Source organism: Phalacrocorax aristotelis, chromosome 5 (genome assembly GCF_949628215.1).
Source record: "Phalacrocorax aristotelis chromosome 5, bGulAri2.1, whole genome shotgun sequence".
NCBI lineage: Eukaryota > Metazoa > Chordata > Aves > Suliformes > Phalacrocoracidae > Phalacrocorax > Phalacrocorax aristotelis.
This window is the reverse complement of record NC_134280.1, coordinates 54,057,445-54,081,474: the sequence shown is the minus strand read 5'-3', so window position 1 is coordinate 54,081,474 and position 24,030 is coordinate 54,057,445. Positions and strand designations below refer to the sequence as shown.

The 24,030-nt window shown below is 40.1% G+C and overlaps 1 protein-coding gene across 2 annotated transcripts in view; it reads right to left on the bottom strand.

Annotated features, from left to right (window-relative positions):
* Positions 1-840: 840 nt before the first annotated feature.
* KCNQ1 (potassium voltage-gated channel subfamily Q member 1) overlaps positions 841-24,030 on the bottom strand; it is a 380,915-nt gene continuing 357,725 nt past the window's right edge. For both annotated transcript variants that reach the window (XM_075094586.1, XM_075094587.1), the window contains one exon: positions 841-2,957. In XM_075094586.1, coding sequence (XP_074950687.1) covers positions 2,757-2,957 — 201 coding nt within the window. In that variant the 3' untranslated portion in view covers positions 841-2,756. The remainder of the gene's footprint in view (positions 2,958-24,030) is intronic.

The following is a 24,030-nucleotide window of genomic DNA, read 5'->3' as shown; positions in this document are numbered from 1 at the left end:
TCCTGCTGCTGACGTTCCACAATGCTCTGTGAAAGAAAAATGATGAGGTACCTACTTCCAGGAGAAGTCGTTGAGGTATGAAGCCCCAGCAGGTGAGAAAAATCCAGTCCAGTCCTCCGAGCAGAGAGGTCAGACCTATCTCCGGTGAGCACTTGGGGATGGCTAGCTCCAGGCAGCTGCACAGCAAATTTGGATGGCTCATTTTACGACATCCATCTTCAGCTGGGAAAATGGATATTCTTCTTTTTCTTAGGGCAAGGTGGATTATCAGATTTGAAGTAGCAGGTCTCAGAGCTGTTGCTCTTTCTGAAAGGATCAGCTGGACCCAGGTGAGGAATCACCGACCTCACAACAACTTGCCACCAGCCTTGAGAATCTGTAAAACCCGGTTATTCCCAGTATCCTGGTAACAGTGATTTTTGGATGGATGTAGACCAACTGATACATCAAGAAGGAGAAATTATCTTTCGCATGAAATGTTTGCTATGCCAAACTGTTATCACCAAGATTAGCTGCCAAACAGAAAATGTAGGTATGGTCTTGGGAATAAACAGGTAGGACTGGATGCTTTTTCTGGTTAACGCAATGCCCCTAGAAATGCATAGACCTGGCTCTTTCAGCAAGGGCTACAGGACGTGCATTTTCCCCCAAGGCCACCCCAGCCGATTAAGTCCTGCTTTCTTTTATTTTCTAGTAAAGAATCAGCAGAAGGTTTCCAGTCCTGCATTGCAAATAAAGCATCGGCATACTGTACAGTGGGCTAAGAGAAAAAAGCAAAGCCAACAGCTTTCCTGTGTGTATCAAGTGTCTGGATTTTAGAATAACCAAAAGACATGGCACTCTTGTCCTGTATTTTATTAGGAAATTAACAGGCTGATTGATAACCTGAAATTACATAGTGAATCTCATTTTAAAAAATGTTCAAAATCATGACAATAATTTTGATTTCTATAAAACATAATGCCCAGATACAATTCCTGTTTATGCCTGTAGATTTCTACACCCTTAACATTTTTCTACTGTACGTCAGTGAGGCTGGATAATTCTAACACAATCTGTAAAGTTAAATACAGCATACTTTTCTCTGCAGTCCAAGTGAAAGAGATGAAATGTTGAAAAGAAAGCCCAGAATATAAGCAGCATTATGAGAAGGTTCCCTGCAATCTCAGTTCATTACACATCAGTATTTCAGACTGCTCAAAGATATTAAAGACTGGTGACATTAACTGCTGTGCAAAGTTATGAGGCTTTAGGGCACTGGTTTTCCAGGAGAGGGAGAGAGACCACCGTGGGGTGCAGGCTCTGCAGTGAGGGGAAGAGGATGCACTGGATGTGCATGATGCTCAAAGTGCAAGAGCTGATAAATCTGACTACATCTCCCTCTTTTGCCAGTGGTATGGGCTACCACCACCACCACCACATTGGACTAAATAGCTTTTCCTGACACGCTGTCATCTTTAAAGATGTTCCACATTCAAAGCAGGGCTATTGTGGTACAGGTGCTGACTATCTGAAAGGGTTGAGTTTCAACCTTATTAATCAAAGCCCAAATCCTTCTCATGTTGTGTATGTGAAAAATCACACCGAGCCAAACAGTGCTGGCTTTATTGCAACTGTCATGTGGGGTAATGTGGTTCAATGCTGTGGGTTGTAGCTGAGGCCCTCGGTCCTCTGAATGAGACCTGGCACTTTTCAATACCAAATGACTCTTGTTGGGAGTTGAATTTCTCAATACATTATTCAGGAAACTATTCAAATTGTCATATATGCTGTCTGGATGAGAGATGCTTTCCTGAACTGGGGCCTCGATTTCTGTGAGGATTATGAATGCTCAGTAAGTGGCCAGCTCAAGCACTCGACCAGCAAGTCCAGTCACTTCAGCCTCTTGTACTATTCTTGGTGCCTGTAAGTTAAAACCCAGTAGATTTAAGAAGTAGTGGGCCTTCTTTTTAAAAAGCTATTTCAGGACAAGTACGTTCAGACCACTGTATTTTCTATTGATACATAAAGTCTTTGGCAACAATTTTCTAGAAAGCAGAATAATTTTTTTCTATGTAATAGTTTATTGTCTCCCCATGAAAAACTGATATCTTAAAAAAAATCTATAGCACTTTCCACTATAAATAGTATTGTTCCAGATTAAGGATTAGTTCCTCCCTGAAGAAAAACAGATTTTAAAAACCTGGTCATTATCTGATAACTGTTTATGTAGCAACATTAAAATAAAACAGAAAATGAAAATCATTCCGTATGTGGTTTGTCATTCTCTAGAATGTTAGTGTATGTTTATACAATAAAACCAACATAAGTTATCCTGGTTTGTTTTAAAAACCTTAGTAGTAGAAATATATTGCTATCTGCAGATTCACAAACAGAATGCACTTTTTCCATCTAAGTTCAAGTATTATTAGAATATTATTATTACTATTATTATTATTGAAGGAGCTCCAAACCCTTGCCATTTTGCCTGTCTTTGCATCATTTTGGTCTTTTGGAGAAATAACGAGTTGTGATATTTTGTTCATGAACGAAATCAATGTGGAGCTTCACTAAGTTTTGCCTGGGACAAGGCAGCCTGGCAATCCTTTGGCTATTAACGAGTGGCTTTAGAAGAGCGTATTTGAGACTAGTGGTATAGATACAGTAGTTGCATGTTTTCTTGGACGGCTGATGAACTTAATTCCTTCCTGGTTCTCAATATTCAGTCCCATTCAAAGGAGGAAGGTGGGAAGAACCCAACCAGGACTTATACCACATCAGGATATATCATCTTCGTTTCCTCTTGGTACTGTCAGTTGCTCATATGTCGGCAGGGTGTTATTAGGGAGGAAAAGATCTGAATTGACATTGCTGCCTCTTTGAGATGACCTGTTGTTCCCTTGATCCCCCTGCTGACGGGAAACCAGATGATGTAGCATATCTGTAATGAGGTTCAGTTTCTGGTCCATTTGTGTAACCTATGAAGGCAAAGGGAAGGTTTGTTTAGTAGTGGCACATGAGAAAATTGCAACAAACTATGTGATACAAGTGTAAAATTAAAATTACAGTTTTCTTCATTAGGATCACCACAACCTCTATGAAGACACCACAGACTCACAGTCTATCAAAGAGAGCATTAGAAACTTAATGCAATAGGTCAGTTGGATGAGGACAGGCCTGATAATACCTCTGGTATGTGCTCTGATGCTCATTTTATACCTGGATGAACATATGACAAATGGGCTTTAATGATACGTGCTGGGATAGAGAACTAAGTCCCAAAACTGAGCTTCCGTGGTTTTTTGTTATTATTATGTCCATATTTTTTTTTAAAACATGCTAAACTACTAACACACTTATATGCCTTAATAATATCAATATGCTGTAGTAAGTATCTGCTGTACTTGCAGTGATCTAATCAACTCTAAACTAGAACTGCCTGATGCTCATTGTTACATTTGGGCCCAATTACCAGCTCAGGCCACAAAATGCCCCACAGATATTTCTGCTGATGCAAGTGTATAGCAGCTGGGGTCTGTGGCAAGGGCTGGGAGTGGGATATGATTCAGTTTTATGTTCTCACCCCCCCAATGATGCAGTGTTCACTAGGATTGCCATTTGAATGACATGATTCACAGCAAGCCAGAAACTCTTCTCGGGTGAAAGCTAATTTTTCAACTGAGGGGGCTGCAGGGGAAAGTTCAGCCTGGATCCATAATGCAAAATTTTCTGCCTTTAGACAAAAGCCCCTTAAATTATTTAATTATTTTTTTCCCCTCTTTCTGCTCTTTCTTCTAATCTTTAAGAGAAATATAATGAAAAACCAGGATAGTCAATAGAGACTAGATTATGGATCTGTCCAAAATTTAGAATCTATTTCGTGTACAGTTGTGGTGATCAGAGAAAAATCAAGAGCGAAACATTTCTCGGAACACCACAGATTCAGTCTCTGGTTTCTTGCATTTTCCAGTCAAGAAGTAATCTGTACCACCCCTTTTATCTGGCACGGGAATCCTCCTCTCTGTGCTGCCTCCAATGTACAGACATCCAGAGGCAAAGATGGGCACTTCCAGCTCTGAAGTCATGCCCGCTCTCTGCCCTTTGGCATGGCAAGCATTGAAATTGGGCAATAAGAGTCTTTCTTATGGCCTCCTACTCCCTTCTACAAGCCTAAAGAGAAAGCCACGATTTTGCCATTGTAGTCTCTGACCCATTGATCCACAGGGATCCTAAAATTCTAAGTAAATTCTAGGCAAAAAGATATCATAGGTTTTAAAAAAGAAAAAGAAAATAAGCAGAAAAAAATGTGATAGGAATAAATTGCTGCCTAAAATATCTGCTAGAAAGTAGTGAAAGGCACATAAAACTGCCAGAGAGAGCATGAGTGGGAGCAATTTATATGTGCCTGGCTATTGTCCAAGTATCACACAGGATAGTAAAAGACAGTAAGGCTGAGCAGAACATCAACAAACCTGAAGGATTTCAGCAGAGACTAAAATGTTTTTCCACTGTAGAGAAAATGCTGGGCTTTTTTCAAACACTTTGTACAATTGGTAGGGAAGCAGATACAGTGATTTTAAAATATGAAGTGCCAGAGATTTATACTTTGCAGCTGGTTTTGAAAACATTAGGCAAAGCACCCTAGATGGTACACGAAATGCTAGTAATTCTGGATGGAAATGGCTGTTGAAAGATGAGATTCTTCAAATGAGGAAGCTGAAGGACACATAAGTTCAAGATTTCTAGAAGAAAATACAGATGGAAAATCGAGCAGATCATCAGGTTTTCATTTCATCACTATTTGTTCACTCCCTTAAAAAAAGACACACTTTGCCCAAATGGTGCCCATCACAGATGGCAAACTCATGATGCTCCAAGTGTGACGGTACAAATCAGTGCTAGTGAAGCCTGCAAAAACACCTCATTCCTCCATCCCCCACTGCCCACATATCTCTTGCTTTGTGAGACAGCTGCACTGGAAGGACTATAGTGGAAGACTTGCAGACAAACAGCTATCTTCAGACTCCAGAGGACCACTTTTCCCCTAACAAGAAATGCCTTTTTGCTAATTATTCTAAACCAACTAGGGGGTTTTAATAGATATATTTCTTAATTTGTGATTCCAGGCAGGGATTACCAGAGGAAACACAGACTGAAGATATATCTGGAAAATGTGCATTTATGAAACTTTTGCAGTGATGAGCTATTGAACATGACAGTAGATTGGACTGAGATCTGGATAGTCCTTCAAGAGCTGTCCTTCTTAGTGATGAAGTACTGGAGAGAAGTGAGATGTGAATATTCTTGCTGGGAAATAAATTCCCAGAGATAATTGCCTAATTTTTTCTAGGGAACAAGGTTTGGCTGCTGCAGCTGTGCAGTGCAGGAGGCCCACAGAAGCAGAGGCAGAAGCTAATTACTATTGAGCTGAGCCATATGAGATAAAAAGGAAAGACCTTCGTCTTCCTCATTCCTGCTTCTAGGGGTAGGGCTGTAAAGCCACAAAGCTTTTGTGGAGGGAGGTCCAGATAGCTGGTTGTGTTTAATTGTTGTTTAATCAGTTTTGCTTTCCAATAAAGCAAGCCATTTCCCAGGGAGTTCTGTGCCCATGAAGGGCTTACTCCAAGACATGCTGAAGTTGTTGGTAGCTTTTGGCAACCACAGACTTCCAGTGACTTCAGCAGGCTCTGGATCAATCTTGGACTGAATTGCCAATCCCAAATAGTAACATATTCTTTGGATATTACAAGACAAGGAGCAGTCGGGATTTCTGTACATTGCTCTGCTCATGCTTCTTGGGGCTGGATCAGAAAAGATGGTGTTTGCAAATGAGATGGCAATGGGACAAAGGACCCCCATCCTCGGTTCTGCCAAAGGGGTTGTCTACTTCAAGTATTAGAAATTTTAAAGAGAGAATTAAAAGCCACCAGAAGACAATTTCTACTGCCTTCACAGGCCTCTGATGTACAAGAATAAGAGGCTTGCTGGTGAACAGCCTTGCTTATTAGCATGCCCAATCTGCCCGTCGTCATCCAAACACACATCCTGAAATACATCATTCACTTGTTCGCTGCAGAGACAATTATGCCCACTAGGAAAATGCCATTGTGTGCAATAGCCTTTTTGTTAAACTAGCTTTATGCACTTAGCATGGAGAAGTGTATAATCTCCCCTGAATCATACTTTCAAACACACTTACTTGATTAGAAATTAGTGATGATGCCAGAATGAATAAAAGTAAAGCAAACAGAGAAACTGCTGATGTTGCTATAATCTTAACTGCTTTGGGCAACTCTGATCCCTTTACTTGAAACAGCAAACAGTGTTAATTACATAGAAAAATAACTCAGACTGATTTGTTTCTTTTAGGAAAAACTAAGTAAGCTCTTTCTAGCTGATTTATGTTTCATTAGAAGCATGATGTTTAGATGATCAAATTCTTTATATGCAAATAATTTCCTTTGTGTTTTATAGTTGTTGGGGAGAGGAAGCAGGTTTGAAACTCTTCAGAAATTACACACCACAGTTATTCCTAAGTCTTACTGAAATATTGTATGAGACCAAGATTTTTTCATCCTCCAAGATAATTTTTTTAAAACCAGATCCAAGGATCATAGATTGAGCACAGATGGAGAGAAGCAGATTTAAACAAGTTTTGAACCTAGTTCTTAGAAATTAATTTAAAAAATCCCATCCATGCAGCGCACTGAGAGAAAAAAAACCAAACCCAAATAGTTCTTCACAAAGGGTGAAAGATTAGAACACAAATCTTACATGGCACATCATGAAGAAATGTAGCTATGTTACAGAACAGATTTTTGCTCTCCCTAAAAAGTCAGAGGCACATGACTGATCTGACACCCAACAAAATAGACTAGCAGCAATGACATAGTTCTTATGAACCACAAGGTCCTCTTAGGTCACGCTTTCAGAAGCAGTAGTGCTCTACAACTGGATATAAAGTGACACGCCAAGTTTTATAAAGGTATCAAAGGCATTCCAGGAGGTGCTAGTGAACAAGACAGAGACTGTTCTTGTGATGAGAGGAGACAACAGAATAATGAGCAATTAATCTATTAAAATTCTCCAGATCTTCACATTATATTTGCCCTGTAATGCCCTGTAATTTTAAGCACTTACAACAAATTCATGGTACGATTCAGAACATAAAAGGTAACAATGAATGTCTTTCCTTGGGTTTTTTTTTTTTTTCCTTAAGAAGCCTGAGTGGCTTCAGGGACATCTGGAGGAGAGTCTCCTTCGTGCACCCTTGTAATGGAAAACTAAAGAGCAGCACTCTGGAGTCCTACTCCCAAAACTAATTGTAGGGATTTACCAGGAAGGGGCTAGGACAGGTGGAATTACAGAGCTGAGGGGAATGGTATTTTCAGCCATGAATATTCAGGATTGTGGGGAAGCTGAAGGACAAAATTAGGAGCTTGGCATAATTTAGGCCACAAAGACTGCAAATTACTAGTAAGTTACACCAAACACTGCTCCATGATCCGGAGAGATCAAGGTTGATTAACAGTGTCGATAAAAGCTGTCTCATCTGCGCTTCATTGTCATTCACAGAGATGTCAAAAGTAAATATTATTAAGGGTAAAAATAATAGTCCCTTTGGACAGAATGGTGGCTTATAACTACCTATGTTCTTAATATGGTTGACTGATTAAACAAATAATTTGTGCTTAATGAAGTGATTTTATATCAGCACTGCACTCACTCAGTGGGCTCAGGGGGACTGTGCTTGTTCTTAACACAGAAAGCTGAGCGTGAAACTGCTAAAGGAGAAGAGGAAAACCAGAACTTGGCTGAACAAAAATGTGATAAAGGAAAATTTCAGCCACTTTTCCAACCTTTGACTCCCAAGTCTGCTATCCTGACTTGCCTTGCGTAGCATTCATTCCTGAAGGTGCAGCTTTTTAACTGAAAGGGAACCAACTCCTTAAGGCACTTTTTCCAAATAACTGAAGACCACTGGGAAGATCTTAATGTATTTATCACTCCTGGTGGCCTCTTAATAAGGAGGACCCTAATGCTCTATAGTGTAGCAAACTTCTAGGGAAAGAAAAGTATGCTTTCTTCATCTGTGCATCCTTGTAAGCAGTGTTGTATAGAAATGCTAACATGTTTGCTATTCAATACTCTACTCAGTAATGAGCTAGCTTTATGTTTCAGAAAAAAAAACACACAAAATTGTCCTTTACATTAACAAAATAATCTTCAGGCACACTAATGACTCAGCTGAAGAAAATATAAGAGGCGAAAAATATTCCAGCACTTATGATACCTGTTAGTGGCAACAAAATGAAGGAAGGTATCAGTATCAAGCTTAAGAAAACTGTGAGAGTGTTCTGCAAGTGAAAGTGTGGTTACAAGTCATGTTTTTTTTTGGTGGGATCCATCCTACTTAAGTACTGTTCTTGAACATATTTGAGGAAGCTCCAGAGAGGAGCTTCCCTCACTCCTTTTCTTGCTAAGTCCCTGCACATTTTGGTATCTCAACATTTCTAAAAGTTGTGCTTTAGCTTTGAGGGCCCTGTGGACTGGAACAAATACAATGTTAGGGGTGGTTCTAAATAAGCTCAGGGATAGGTATGGGAATCTTCACAGTGGATTTGTTTTGAGCATTTCTCTGTAACTACAATAGTGGCAGGAGAGGTCAATAATTTCAGCATTATTAAAGAAAGTTTCTTTCTTCAGGTACATGATTCTTCAAAAATCATGGAAAGAGTCTTCCTCCCATTTACAGTACCCAAGATCCCAGATTCTTGTGAATCCCCTTATCAGAGCTTCTGGTTTCAATTTGTTTATTTTGTTGCCAGAGATTAAGCAGCAGTCTTGCTGGAGGTTACATACCCGTCGCTGAGGTGTTTATAGGAGAATATAATCTGCACGAAGGAAGATTTGTTCTCCAGAGTGTCTGTACTTTCTCTTGACAGTTGGCCAAAGAAGGGAGTATGTGTGCAGTGTCTGGGGGAAGGATAGAGGAAGTGAAGCCAGTGGCGAAACACTCTCTTCTAATATAAGATTACTCATCGCTAGAAAAATAAAAAGGCTGAACTTCTGGAGGAACAAAATTAACAGGTTTTGAGGGTTGCATGTGACAAGTCACTTTGTAGTCAATGAAAATATTATATGAACACTGTAACCACTGCCTTAACTGGAAAATAAAACTGATAATTTTGAGAGAAAATGCATCTTTGGAAAGAAAGGTACTTGCTACACACTGTGTCCTAAAATCAGCTCTCTTGCGTAAAGCTATCAGTGCCAATCTCTTCTTTGCGTTGAGGTACTAAAAATTGTGCTGTTTTTTTCAGTAAACTGAGCCTGAAGTTGATCATATTTTACTCTGTATTTCTTATTAGTGAAATATTTCTCCTACACTTCTCAAAAGTGTAAAAACCCTTATTTTTTGTAGTAGTAACCATTAAATGGCTGCTGAAAATTTACCATTAATCAGGGTCTGCCACTTGCGCTTTCAACAGAGGGTGATGACCTGGGACTAGGAAGAAACTTCTGAGTCATTGAGTCAGGGTCAGAGCTCAGAAACAACCAGGATTTATAAGCCAGTCACTGGCTCCAATCCTCCAGAACGTACCTTGATATCAGTACACTACTATTAAAAAAGGCTTGACTTGGCATAGTAAATTCCTAATGCACCGTATAGGAACTCAGTTTTGTCACATATTTTTCTTAATTATGTTGGGATGTAAACCAAACTGGTAACACCAGCACCTTGTAGCATTTTAAAGTGGTTTTTGTTTGTTTGAAGAATTTTGGCCTGATTGTGCAGCACAAGCTCTACTTCCTATATTTCCTATTTCCCGTATTTCCTATAGTTCAAGCTATAGAAAATGGGAGAAATGACAAGATTCAACTGCTGCTCCACCTGGACACTCACAAGTCTACGGGGCCGGATGGGATCTACCTGAGAGTACTGAGGAAGCTGGCAGATGAGCTCGCCAAGCCACTCTCCATCATCTACCAGCAGCCCTGGTTAACAGGGGAGGTCCCAGATGACTGGAGGCTTGTCGATGTGATGCCCGCCTACAAGAAGGGCCGGAAGGAGGGTCTGGGGAACTACAGGCCTGTCAGCCTGACCTCGGTACCGGGGAAGGTTATGGAGCAGTTAATCTTGAGTGAGCTCACCAAGCATGTGCAGGAAAAGTAGGGGATCAGGCCCAGTCAGCATGGCTTCATGAAAGGCAGGTCCTGCCTGACCAACCTGATCTCCTTCTATGACAGGGTGACCTGCCTGATGGATGAGGGAAAGGCTGTGGATGTTGTCTACCTGGACTTTAGTAAAGCCTTTGACACTGTTTCCCACAGTATTCTCCTAGAGAAGCTGGCAGCTCATGGCTTGGACAGGTGTACTCCTTGCTGGGTAAAAAACTGGCTGGATGGCTGAGCCCAGAGAGTGGTGGTGTACAGAGTTAAATCCAGTTGGCAGCTGGTCATGAGCTGGGCCAGTCTTGTTTAATATCTTTATCAATGATCTAGACAAGGAATTGAGTGCACCCTCAGTGAGTTTGCAGATGACAGCAACTTGGGCAGGAGTGTCGATCTGCTCAAGGGTAGGAAGGGTCTGCAGAGGGATCTGGACAAGCTGGATCGATGGGCTGAGGCCGATTGTATGAGGTTTAACAAGGCCAAGTGCTGGGTCTTGCACTTGGGTCACAACAACCCCATGCAACGCTACAGGCTTGGGGAGGAGTGGCTGGAGAGCTGCACAGCGGAGAAGGACCTGGTGCTGCTGGTCGGCAGCTGACTGAACATGAGCCAGCAGTGTGCCCAGGTGGCCAAGAAGGCCAACAGCATCCTGGCTTGTATCAGGAATAGTGTGGCCAGCAGGAGCAGGGAAGTAATTGTGCCCCTGTACTGGTGAGGCCACACCTTGAATATTGTGTTCAGTTTTGGGCCCCTCACTACAAGAAGGACATTGAGGTGCTGGAGCGTGTCCAGAGAAGGGCAACGAAGCTGGTGAAGGGTCTAGAGAACAAGTCTTATAAGGAGCGGCTGAGGGAGCTGGGGTTGTTTATCCTGGAGAAGAGGAGGCTGAGGGGAGACCTTATCGCTCTCTACAACTACCTGAAAGGACGTTGCAATGAGGTGGGTGTTGGTCTCTTCTCCCAGGTCACTAGTGATAGGACAAGATGAAATGGCTTCAAGCTGCATCAGAGGAGGTTTAGATTGGATATTAGGAAAAAATTCTTTACTGAAAGAGTGGTCAGGCATTGGAACAGGCTGCCCAGAGAGATGGTAGAGTCGCCATCCCTGGAGGTATTTAAAAGACATGTAGACATGGCACTTCAGGGCATGGTTTAGGAGACATGGTAGTGTTGCGTTGATGGTTGGACTTGATGATCTAGAGGTATTTTCCAACCTTAATGATTCTATGATTCTATAATTCTTTCTTTCCATTAGAATTGGGAAAGCAATTTTGATAAGCAAGTGACTATACTGTAGAGAATTGTTTTTCCTTTACAAATGTCCTTTTCCCCAAAGAAAAACCTCTTTTCTAAAAGCTTCCTCAAAGTTTCTGGAAGTATGACATCTCTGGTTAACCATTCACTCAGCTCCATTTCTTTCATGTGGATTTTCATGATTCTTATATGACTGTAGATTACAACCATAATGTCATTTTTCAGATTAGACGTTTCCCTTGAATGAATTCTAGTTGAAACTGACAATAGTAAGAGGCATGCTCTAACAGGTCAAAAACCAAAAACTGATATGAAAAAGCCACTTCAGTAATATGTGATTAAATAAATAATGTAATATAAAATACAACACAGTATATGGGCAGCATGTTTTTTATAACTGCCTCTTTTATGATACTGTCATTTTTCCCCAAATGAAAATGAAGATGCAGCCTTCAGGAATAGCAGTAGCTGAAGATGTTAACACAATAAAACAGAAACCCTCACAGCTATCTTTGACTATTTCCAGCCACTTATACAATACTTATGTACATAATCCTTATGCAAATAAATGCTGCAGATCAGCACCAGGCAAAACTTCAGGTACAAAAGGAACTGTTAAATATGACCTACAAAGAAACAAGACGGAACAACAGATTCTGTGCTTATATAAGAGAGCAATTGCTTTAAGATCTTAAAAATTATGAGAAATAAATAGAAAATCAAAAGTTACAAACGCACAAGTTGGTTTGGTTTTTACTTGTCAGCTTCATAAAACTATCTGGCTACAACTTGCTGCTTGACTAAAGGAAGCAAGGTAAGATGAATATATACCTCTCCTTCTAACAAGGAGGTTGGCAGGACACTGGCAAAAGGAAGAATTAAGTTACATGAGAGTGAAATACACTGGACTGTCCATGGACTGTTGTAGAGTACAAGACCTCAAAGGTGGAAGGCTTTTGGGACAGTGCTCATTTTAGAAGGCAAACGGATTCAGAAAGGCTTGATGGTAAAAGATTTGGAAAGGGATGTCTTAAAATACTGTTAGGCAAGACAGAAATGAGGACCATGATGGAAGTGGCTGGGGGAGGTGGCAAGAAGTAGAGACTGGATACAGCTGCTACTTGAGAAGAGAGCACCAACGGTTCAGCGCTTTTGTTGCTGCTATTAACAACTTCTTGCAAAAATATTTGGCTTCTTTAAAACACCCAAACTGTTGGAAATCAGCTCTTCCTGAGAATCTTTCTTTAGCTGTAGGTGTAGATTTGGGCCACAAAGCTCCTCTGCTTGCTCATCATTCCTCAAGCTCCCAGGCCAGTCCTGCTGGCCTCACAGTACTGAGTGTATGCCCAGATGTGCGCAACACTCGCAGATCTATCTGGCATCCAGAGGGCTATAGCTGAGCAATTAAAATTTGTGGTTGACTCTTGTTGTAGATAAATGAGACAAGACTTAAAACACATGGAAATTTTCAAGTTAGGACAGTGTCCAAAATCTACAATCTTTGGCCCAGCACTGCCTCAGGATACAGCATTTTTTTCTCTTAAATATTACAAAGGTCAGATATTTATTTTTTTAACCCTTTCCTCTAAACTAACAGAGTATCAACAGATGAACAAGAGAGCTTGGAATGTTTTTCTCTCCTTGCATGAAGCCAGGAAAGTGACGTTTAGGGCCCTGTCTCTAAATATGACTTTTATCAGAAGCTACTAAAGAAGATAAAATCCCCCTATCCTATTAACTGAATACACTGTATTTTTCAAGAATTTGCTTATCTTCATTTACTGCAGCCCCACCCTCAGGAAATAATCTCTCTTTGACTAGACACAACTGTCTTCCATTTTCTTTTAAAAATAAGACACAAATTGGCAAGGAGAGAGGGATTCTTTCCTTACAAGTGAATCAATGATACCAGAAGTATGAGACGTTTATGTATCCACAAAAGTCACTGGACATCCATCTAGTACCATCATCATAAACAGTTTCTCAGATTATGCTTAAATTGAAATCCAGCCTTATGGAGGATGTCAAACAGTCTTGAGATAACAAGAAATATACGGGAAATATTGATCAAAGAAAACAGGAAAAAAAGCCCCTTATCTTTATGCAATAGTTTGGATATAGTTATACGATAAAAAGCAGTCATTACTGCATCTTGTATCCAAAGCACTCACTGAACCTTTGTGTACCTATACAGTAGAATACTGCAGTAGGTATGTACTGTTATTGCTAGCACAAAGTGAGAAAATCTGAGGCAGTAAAGTTTGGCCCACCTTCAGATACTCTAAACATCTTTAACGTCAACTTGGAAGGAGGAACGCTAACAAAACCTTAAAAATCTTTTCCACTGTCCTGGGAAGATCTTCAGATCTCAAGGAAAACTTCAAAGCAATTTTCTGGTTTTTTAATGAGACAGAAGGTTGGAAAACTGGTTGCATGCTCATTCTCAATCACATTCTTGTTCAGCAAAACATTCCTAGGGTCCTTCTGGTTGAGCACCCCAGTACCTATCTGCAGAGGAAAGGAAGACTCTGTTTAGCTAACAGGCACTTATAATTCAGATGCTTCAGTTCCACAGATGTGAAGAAAACTCCCTGTGGTACTTGCCTCTGGAGGACTCTTTCTGCTGGTTTAATCATGGCAGTACAGCCTCTGAATATCACTCCATATTTTTGTTGTCAGAAGTTTGGCTATCAGACAACAGCTTTCTCCTAGCTGTAGATTCCCATTTCCAGTCTGGAACAGTGGCATATTTACAACACTTTAGGGTTAAAAAAAAAAAGTAAAAGACCCAACTAGCATAAAAATATGTCCCAAACTCTTCTCCACAACAAAATAACCCCCAACCCAACCTCCCCCCCACCACCCTCACCAATTAAAGAAAATAAAAGTGACTAATCTTGACCTCTCTCCAAAGGGGAATGTTTTGCTTCTTGAATCCTTGGCTCTGGCTCTAGTATGATACTGGGACTATGACTAATAACCTCTTGCTGGAGTACTGCTGATAATTTCACCATTGAGTAGCTGTTCTTATTCTGGATCATCACAGTATGCACTTAAGTTGCCAAGATTTTATTTTTAAAAAAAACAAAGAATAAGATATACACTCATAATCCCCAGTGTTAGAAATACATTTTTCAACTTTAACTGTTAGGTTTTGCCTGACAATTTTTCCTCCTTCCTCCAAACTGTTATTTTTCAGATGCCTGCTATGAAATGGTTCCCTTTTTCCTTTCTTTCTCTCAAACACTTTTCCTAATTCAAAACAGATTTGAGACTGCTGCTCTTTTTAAAGCAAATATGCCATGTATCGCTTTGAGTTAGGTCAGCATCGCTTATGTTATGTTTCACACTTCACCCAAATGAGGCATCCATACTGCTTTTCAAAGGGAATAAAGCCAGACTAGGTGCACTGGGTTTTCTGGTTGTAATAGAAAGTGCGACATATCCACAGGTTATGGATCTGATCTTATGGCATGGCATGGCACGAGTGGGGAAGGGCACCACTATCTCCTTTTTGCTTAAAGTGTTAAAAAACAAGATTACTTCAACTGTTTTTTCAAAAAAAGGTTTTTGGCCAGTTCCTTTCTCAGTATCCATAATCTACTCATTATTTATGATTGGATAGTTACTAGATAGGCAAAAAAGGACATAAACTCTTTTGTACCTAAAACGACCTAAAAAAAAGAATAATCGTATGATGACTTCTGCAGCAATCAAAAATGGAAGGCGAAAAGGAGTGGGGGAGAGAAAGGGAGAGAAGCAATTATAACAACAGTGAGTTTTGAGATTCCCTGAGGGCTGCTGGTAATTAAACCAACGGCAACATGAATCTCTGTTTGATGTGGTCATGAATTTGTTTTCAAAAGAAAAATCTTTAAAATGATGCTTTCAAGAGAAATTTTTAGAGAACAAGCTCAGCATGAATAATTAGACCAGAAATACTTTGATAAATATTATTATGGAGAAGTCATTTATGGGCCATGGCATGTGAAGGTTAGAAATCCTGGTGATAAATAAGGTAGCAAGTTTGCACCCATTCTGAACACACAAAACCAGGGCTGTATTCTTGTATGCTTGCGTCTGCTCCTCAGAAAGGAGGCAGCCTCTTGTTTTGCCATTGCATTAGGCTTTACAAAGACACAGATGCAAGACAGAAAATTTCAGTGGGAAAGCGCAGTGGAACGAAAGAAAACCACACACAATTCCAAAGGCACTTTTCATTCCCAGGGGCTGCACAGAGATCAGAGGTGAAATTTATTGGTGATAAAAAGCCTGCGAGCCCACTCTACTCCCCCAGCCTTTTTCAACTGCCATTCACTTCTGCTGAAATCACATCCTCAGAAATACCTCCCTCAGAATACTCTAAAAATAAAAATGCCTTAATTTTGTAGAAATGTAAGCACCCAGCAAAAACACTGAAATCCACAGAAGATGCAGATGCTTTGCACCCTCTAAAATCAAGCATCTTGGACAGCCCAAAACTGCATTTCATTCATTTACTGACTGCTTCAGAAAGTAGAGGCAGATACAATCAATCACAAGCCAACAAAAAACCAACGAGTGAACTAGAACGTAATATATTTACCAGTGAAAACCCATGTTTAAAAGGAAAAGAAACTGCTTGTTGGCTGTCATGGTATTATTCATAAAGGCAAACTAGTAGATCTTATGGATACCAGGAGCAAAACGACAACAAAGGCAACCAACTGCTAATGAAGAAGGGTTTTCAGTCAAATTTCATGGGTCATACAAAGTCATTACCATGCCTGCAGGAGTTCAGCAGCTCTGCCAGTTGAATCTGGGGGGGAATGAAGTGATTATTTTGTTATGCATTTTGTAGTTTTAGACATTTTTCTTTAAATTCCGAGTTCTGAAGCCAACAAGCCATGCGACAATACCAGCTTCAATTTCTAGAGTTAGCTTCTAACCAACATTATTGCAGATGAAACCTTGAAAGCAGGTCTTCTGTGTGCACCAAGGTCTCAGAAACTAGATTTTAAGGAATGATATCGGTTTCCTTTTTTTATTTTTTCCCCTTAAATACAACCTTATGTCTTTAAGCCAATTTCCTAACACTTTGGGGGCTTGACTCATTTTGAAAACTAAGAGACAGATCATTTGGCTGCTGCCGGTAACAAGTTCTGCATGGGTTAACTTTCCAAATTGGTTCCACTGCAGGTTTCCCTCTGGTTTTGAGTCAGTTAAAATATTAAGGCTCTTCCCCATAACATTTTAAGCTACAGTGACTTCAAGAGTAAACAAATGCTTCTGATAAAATAACATGTTTGGAAAATTAATGGATGACAAAGATAACAAAAATTCCTTAATGCTTTTCTTTGTCAATAACTTCTTCTAGGAATATAGCCAGGCTGGGCATTTATTCGGACTGGTAAACTGTGACTCCAAAAGTGGATCTACTGGCAGTGTAAGGAACTATTCGGTGGTGGAAGCATCTGCTCAGTGGTGGAAGCAAAAGGCTTACAGTCTTTCCTAGCTGATTAATCATCATGACAGGCTTGAAGACTAAATGATCTGCCCAGCTCCAGATTTTAGGTGCCCATCCACCTCTTGCTATTCTTCTGGTTCATAGGCAGTAGCCTGGATTGTTCATTCTTAAGATAATGATGATCATTACTGCTCAATACAAAAAGGATTTGGGCTTTGTAATTTTATCCTATGACAGAGGAGGCTTCTACACAAGATAACACAGTACATATAGTCTAGACATGATGGAATACTGGAAGATCCTTCAGGCAGAGGTGGTGACAGTCTTGCACATATAGCTTTTTGATGTTTCCCTTCTCCACTCCCACCTCCTACCAGAAATGTTATCAACTGTACAAAGAAGGAGCATGAATATGTAGCTGGATCTCTCCCCTCAAGCCCCTGCCATTAAGGGCTGCACTAGCCCCTGTTAAAGCAAGAACAAAATTTAGGTTCTCTGTGATGGGAGGCAGCACCTGCTTCACAGCACACAGTAACACTCCACAGCATTTACAGACGGGAACAAAGAGTAGCAATATGATGAAAGCACAGGAGAACTTCATGGTGGCAGAAAGAAGTGACCCAATCCTAAGACAGAGTGCTACAGGATCTTCAGTGTTTGCAGGTGATGAGAGACATCACTTTCATTGTCATCTAAAGGATGGTTCTCCACAGAGGGACCAAGTTTGTCCTGGGCATCAGTCAGGAAGGACTTCATTGACAGTGGCACTCTGGGAAGGGAACACCAGAGAATCATCTGAAGCAAGCTGCAGCCTGCTTCTCCTGGAGGTTGATCATTTGTGTTCACAGAAGCAAGGCTGTGCTTTACTTGGAAGACCTGAGCATCACTACACAAACTGGTTTAGCTGCAGGCATTTCTGATTTTCCCTTTACATATTTTCCTTGAAACAGTGAAAGAGGTAACTATGGAGTTATTTGTTTTCTTTCTTCTGCTAATCTCTCTTCCTAAGTAGTATCTTCCCTTCCCCCCCCCCCCCCCCCGCCCCCTCAACAGAGAGAGTAATCTGCTACTCAGTGGTGAAATTCAGTCACCTCTAATCACACAAACTTTGAAAAAAGTTTGTCAGATAGCACCTACTAAGGACTTTACAGATTAAAATGCTAACATCATTCTGAATTAATTAAGACATTTTCATCCATTTTCATGGATGGCTTTATGTGATTCAGCTAACAATTTTAGCTCTGACACATCTGCTCTGAAATGTGAAAGGAGTTTAATTCAGTCTCAAGCATCAGAGTTCCTTTCAGGAATAAGGTGCTCCTTTTTACTTTATAGTACCTGCATTATTGATTTATATATTCAAGTGACAGTCTTTTCAAATTAAGAAACGGTCTTCTCAAATTATATCTAAGTTTTAAGATAGATGCTGAGCAACAGCGGGAATAATAAAAAGGATAAAAATACCAAGTGCTTCTGTTTTCATTTTCGACCTCCAAGCCTCAGAATGCTTTGTGATACCCAGTATTCGCGGCTGGGGAAATGGAAACAACAGAAGGCGAAATGACTCACCTTAAGTCCTGCATAAAATGACAGCTGAGTCAGGAACAGCACCGACATCACCTGAAAACCCCACAAAAACCACACCAACGCATCTTTCTAGATGGGACATGGCCTGTTGTGGCAACACAAGTGCCTGACACTGCCTTTTAAAAGCTGATCTACAGAGAAGGCAGAGGAGGTCTGGTTACATTTATTTCTGTCTGGCTCAGACAGTACTCGCAGTGTACATGTGCAAGTGACACGACCCTGTGTGACCAGCTCTGATATGCATTATTTATATAACAGTTCTACTGACTGAAAAACTAATAAATCCACAGCCTGCAGATGATGTGCAGACATAGAGACATATAATCACAAATATCACTTCATCTTGATTCTTTGTCTTTTTTTTCCCCTCTGCTGCAGCACAACCTAGTGCATCTAGTACAAGAGCAAAATAAGCCCCCGGCTAAAGAAGCAGCTTGTTTAAATCACAGCATTTCTCCACATACAACTGACACACAGAAATAAGTGTCATTTTCCAGGGAAACATTTCTATATGAATATTTCACATAGGTCAAACTTTGTCAAACCTGTTTGCAATAGCGTTGCAAGGTGCTCTACACTTCCCTTACTCTCTGAGTGCCCTCCACTCCCAGTGAACTTTTCAAGGAGGAAGATCCATGCATTTGGGAAGAAGTGTATGTGAAACACACAGTCTATAACTTTCCGTAACAGTGATTGCAAAGTACAGAGGTCAAAACGAGGTTTCTCTCCTTACACGTTGTAACTATGGTCTATTTGTAATTCCACAGTTAATTTAGGGCTTGTATACCCATGCTGGACAAAGAAGCTTGCCGTGTGTAGAAAATGACATGAACTTGATCTTTGCAGACGGTCCCAGAGCCTAAAAATTCTTTTGTTAGTACAGTGAACACCTGTACTAATTATACACTTCACTCACTTGGGGGTCATTACTCATGGCAAAGGTTTTAAATCAGCCACCCCAGGAGACAGACATCATTGTATTTCTAGACCAGTCATTCTGATACTGCAAAACTAGGCAACCCTGGAAATACACTCACACTCTGATGTCTCTAAAGGTGAAAGACTGTAATACCCCATTGCTGGGCACAAGAAGACAGTCCAGAACATTTGAATGAACAGAGAAAATTAAGAGCGTTATCAGATACGGTTGTTGAAATCTGAAATTTAGCATTATTTTTAGATTTAAGCATACGTTCTTCTGACTTTCATGTAAATGGAATTTTTTTCCATCTCTGATTGTATATCAATACCTGATCCAGCAAAACTCTTAAGCCTATGAGAAATGTCAAATAATTTCATTGTATTCACTCGGTAATTCATAGGTGCTATTTATATACCTAAAATTATGCTGGCCCTCAAATGCCCAGGTCAGCATTTATTATTTGCCATTGATGACTTCAACTCCACAGTTGAAGTCATCTGCAGCTCTTCCCAGACAGTTCCTGCTTACACTTCAGTGCTGGTATGTCCCTTAGCTCAGTATGCAAAACTCAAAGAATCAATGGTATATCTAACTGGTCAGAGGGGGCAAAGGTACCTGCATTTCCCATTCCTCTTCTCCTAATCTGTCAGACTGCACATAAAACCCATCGGCAGATTTCTCACTGAGAAACCACAGAGCAGAAACTTATTTAGGTAGGTGCTTCCTTCAATGAAATACACTTCAAGGTTTCATGCTGTCCTCAATATAAAAGTAACACCATTTCTACCAAAGGAAAGGAGCACTGATGACATGGGCAGGGTTCTCCACCCAGCTGTTTACAGCCACTCTGCACTGCAGCACCATGCAGCTGGGTAAGTAAAAGGGGAGCAGGGGTAGAATTTGTTCAGAAACATCAAAGAAGACGAGCAAGGGCAGAAAAATAATGAAGGAAGGGGAGAGAAGGGATCTTTGAAGTGTTCAGGATTTTCACGACTACCTCCTATGTGAACTCCTAAAAGGTTTTTGAGGATGCAAATGACCAAACACACAAATTCTTCATAAGGTGCCTAGGGACTCTAACATTCAAGCTAAAGGCAATTAATTGTTTAATTTTTCTATCAAATTATTTCCAAACTCTTTAGCCTGTACTTCATCTTGTAGTTTACAAGCACACAGTATAAATTTTTTATGGACAAGTAGATGCAACTTTTTCTACCATTTGTGTGACCCTTTTCAGTTAGATTCATTAGGCAACATTAGGAAAAAAAACAAACCCTTGAGCTCTGTGTACCCCACGAACCTTCCTCTCTCCCTCCACTGTGACTCAGGAACAGGACATGTTTTGCAACGATGTCTCCTAAATATACAATAGGCCCGATTCGCTTCTTTTTCACCCCAGAGTAAATGAGGAGTAAACTTATTGTTGTCAATGGGATTAAGGTAATATAAATGGCCTGAAAACACAGATCACTGTTAGCACTCAGAAAAGTACACTCCAAAGGGTTGGCCACTTGCACACAACATATCCCCTATAGTAATAGTATATAGTAAATAGCACATATCACTGCAAAGAACTCATATGACTAAATGGTGCATTGTTAAAAGCAGATCTTTTTTCAGTGCACGAACAGAGACAGAGTATTCTTTTACTTTTTTAAAAACTAAGCCTGTCATACAAATGCTAGCCATGTCTTTATTCTTCTTTATTTTAAATTTCCTAAAACTTCACAATGTCATAGAAAACATACTATAAAAGAAAAAGGGTGGGGGGAACCAAACAGAAAACACCAAACTTGGTAGGGTGTATTCAGAGAAACTATAGCTTTGGAAAAGAAACTGCAAGTTTTTTAGCACACGCTGTAAAAGTAGTGATAACCAAAAGGTTATCTGAAGTGTAATTTAAAGAAATGTGTTTGCATTGTTTTCAGATAAAACAATCCTGAGGCCATGTGCAAAAGTCCCAAACTGCAGGACAGTAATGAGTTTGTGAATCAGGACTGTAAATTCCCTGTGCTGCGAATGTGGGAGCCATCAGGAGCACACATGATTGAGTCAGCAGTTACCAAGACACATACATACAGTACAGGCCACTCAAGTCTCCAAACTGCCATCTATCATTTCCTGAGAGAACAGTTTCTTGGCAAGCCTCCTTTAAAAACATTTTTTTTCCAAAACAACCAACCATTCCAGCAGGCTATGAATACCACTATAATTTGGCCTATTTTTCATATCAAGTAGACTATGGGCCCCGGTTTTCAGTTAATTAAAGAAACCTTCTTTTCAGGTTTCCAAACATTGTTTGCAGCCGGGTAGATCCCACAACGAGCCAGCTCTGAAACATGCCAGTCGCAGACCAAACCATATGGAGATGGAGAAAAAAAACCAACAAATAAAACCACGGTTTGAAGTTGCAAAGCCCAGCTTACATAACGCCAAATTCGGACGCCCTGCCAAACTGTTAACTTTTGTCTCTAATGAAAATAGCTGTCTTGGGCTCGACTGTATTTCATACTCCCAAATGTGTAATGGCTCAGAACCGTCTGTCAGAATCTGAACTCCATCTGTTGTTATTATTATTATTGTTGTTATTATTACTACTACACACTAATACCATTTAGGGCCTTCATCCGAGATCAGAGCCCTGATGGGCTACAAGTTGTCTGCATGCACAGAGAGAAACAGCCCTTGCCTTGAAAAATGCATGATCTAAATAGATGAGATTAAAAAAAAGGGGTGGGACAAAGATTGTATTTTCATTCCTGCTTTATACATATGGAACTCAGATACGGAGGGATTAAATGTCTTGCCTGTGCTCACACAAAAAATATCTGGGGCAAAAGCTATGAATTGATCCAAAGTGTCAAATCAACTTCGCCTTCCTTCATTAACCCTATGCTTACTAACTACAAGACTGTACTCAAATCTGTATCTCAAAGCTGAGATGTGTTCAGCCTTTGGGCATACAGGGCCTAAGCACAGAAGAGGAACAACATGCCTCTAAACTCTTGCAAGAATATATAAGTTTGCAAAGCAGCAATAGTCACTTGTGGCTTTGCTTCTTGAAGCTTTAGAAAAATCAAACTTAGAAAATAAAGTTCCATATTTTTGTTTCCTCTTTGGTGAAGGAAGTCTGGATTCTGCTATTTCTCTGCAGAGTCCTCTGTGCAAGCAGCCACAGAAACAACAAACTGTGCCATGCTTCAGGAAAAAAGTAAATAATCACTTAATGGGTTTCTCTAAACATCTGACCTGCAGTTCACACATTCTTACTAAAAAAAGAAAAGGAAAAAAAGAGTAGTTATACATGCTTTAGTAAAGAACCATTATATTACTTTGTCTTCAGAAGACACTTGTCTTCTGAAAAAAAACAAGTAGTTTTCTACTTCAGAAGTAGTTTCCTTCTGAAAATCAAGCAGTCTTATTTATTTTTTAAATTGTTATTTAGAATCATAGAATATCTGAAGCTGGAAGGGACCCATAAGGATCATCGAGTCCAACTCCCTGCTCCTCACAGGACTACCCAAAACTAGACCATATGACTAAAAGCATCATCCAGATGTGCCTTGAACTTTGACAGGCTTGGTGCCACGATCACTCCCCTGAGAAGCCTGTTCCAGGGATTGACCACCCTCTCAGTGAAGAACCTTTTCCTATTGACCAACTTGAACTTCCCCTGATGCAGCTTCATACCATTTCCTTGTGTCCTATAGCTGGTCACCAGAGAGAGGAGATCAGCACCTCCCCCTCCGCTGTCCCCCTCTACCCTAAGAATGTATGATTTTAGAGGCTCTTACTTTGCCCAAATAAAAAGTCAAGGTTTTGTTTTGTTGTTGGTTGGTTTGGTTGGCTTTTAAGAGAAAGAATAAATGTATCTGAAATTAGGACAATTTCCACACAAATTTCAAGTCTTCATTCCAAAGTACAGATGTAGGAGAGCATCTCAAAACACAAGATTTAAAAATAATCACAATAATATCAGCAAAATTACATGTCTCTTCCTAACTTTCTTCTTGGAATGGCTGAAGCTTTTCAACTGAAACATTCCCAAACATTTTAGTCTGAGATGTCCAAAGTGGAAAACTTCAGGTCAGATAAAGTTGCATACAACTAAACCAAAACCTTAGAGTGAGAAATGTCTTATAATGTCTTGGTAAGGCTCTGAAACATTCCCAATGCCCAAGAACAAGCAGGTGAGTACACATAATAAACCCCAAAATACGTTTACATGGGATACAAACTGTGCTTCGTCTCTTGGTTTCAAAACTGCACTTTTGATTACTTTTACAGAAAAGAGGACTGTCATTACTTGCCTTGGTGAGTAAATAGAGTTTCTGCTGTATGGGAAATTATGGCATATCACAATTTTTTAACCTCTCAAAATATTGAGATATTTCAATGAGTGGAAATTGCAAATTATTTTAATTTGGAAACACATGAATGGCTTTAGCTTCATAATGAATGTTGATAGTACTGAAACATTTAATTAAAAGAGGAGAAACCCTATCACTATCCCAAAGTGCCTAAAAGGAACAAAAAGACAACAAAACAGACTAAGCGCAGCACTTCAATGTCCTTGGATTAAAATGCTGATCACATTGAAAAAGTCTAAACTAATGATTCCAAGAATGTCTGACTGAAAATGTTATCCAAGTAGCCTTGTTCACATG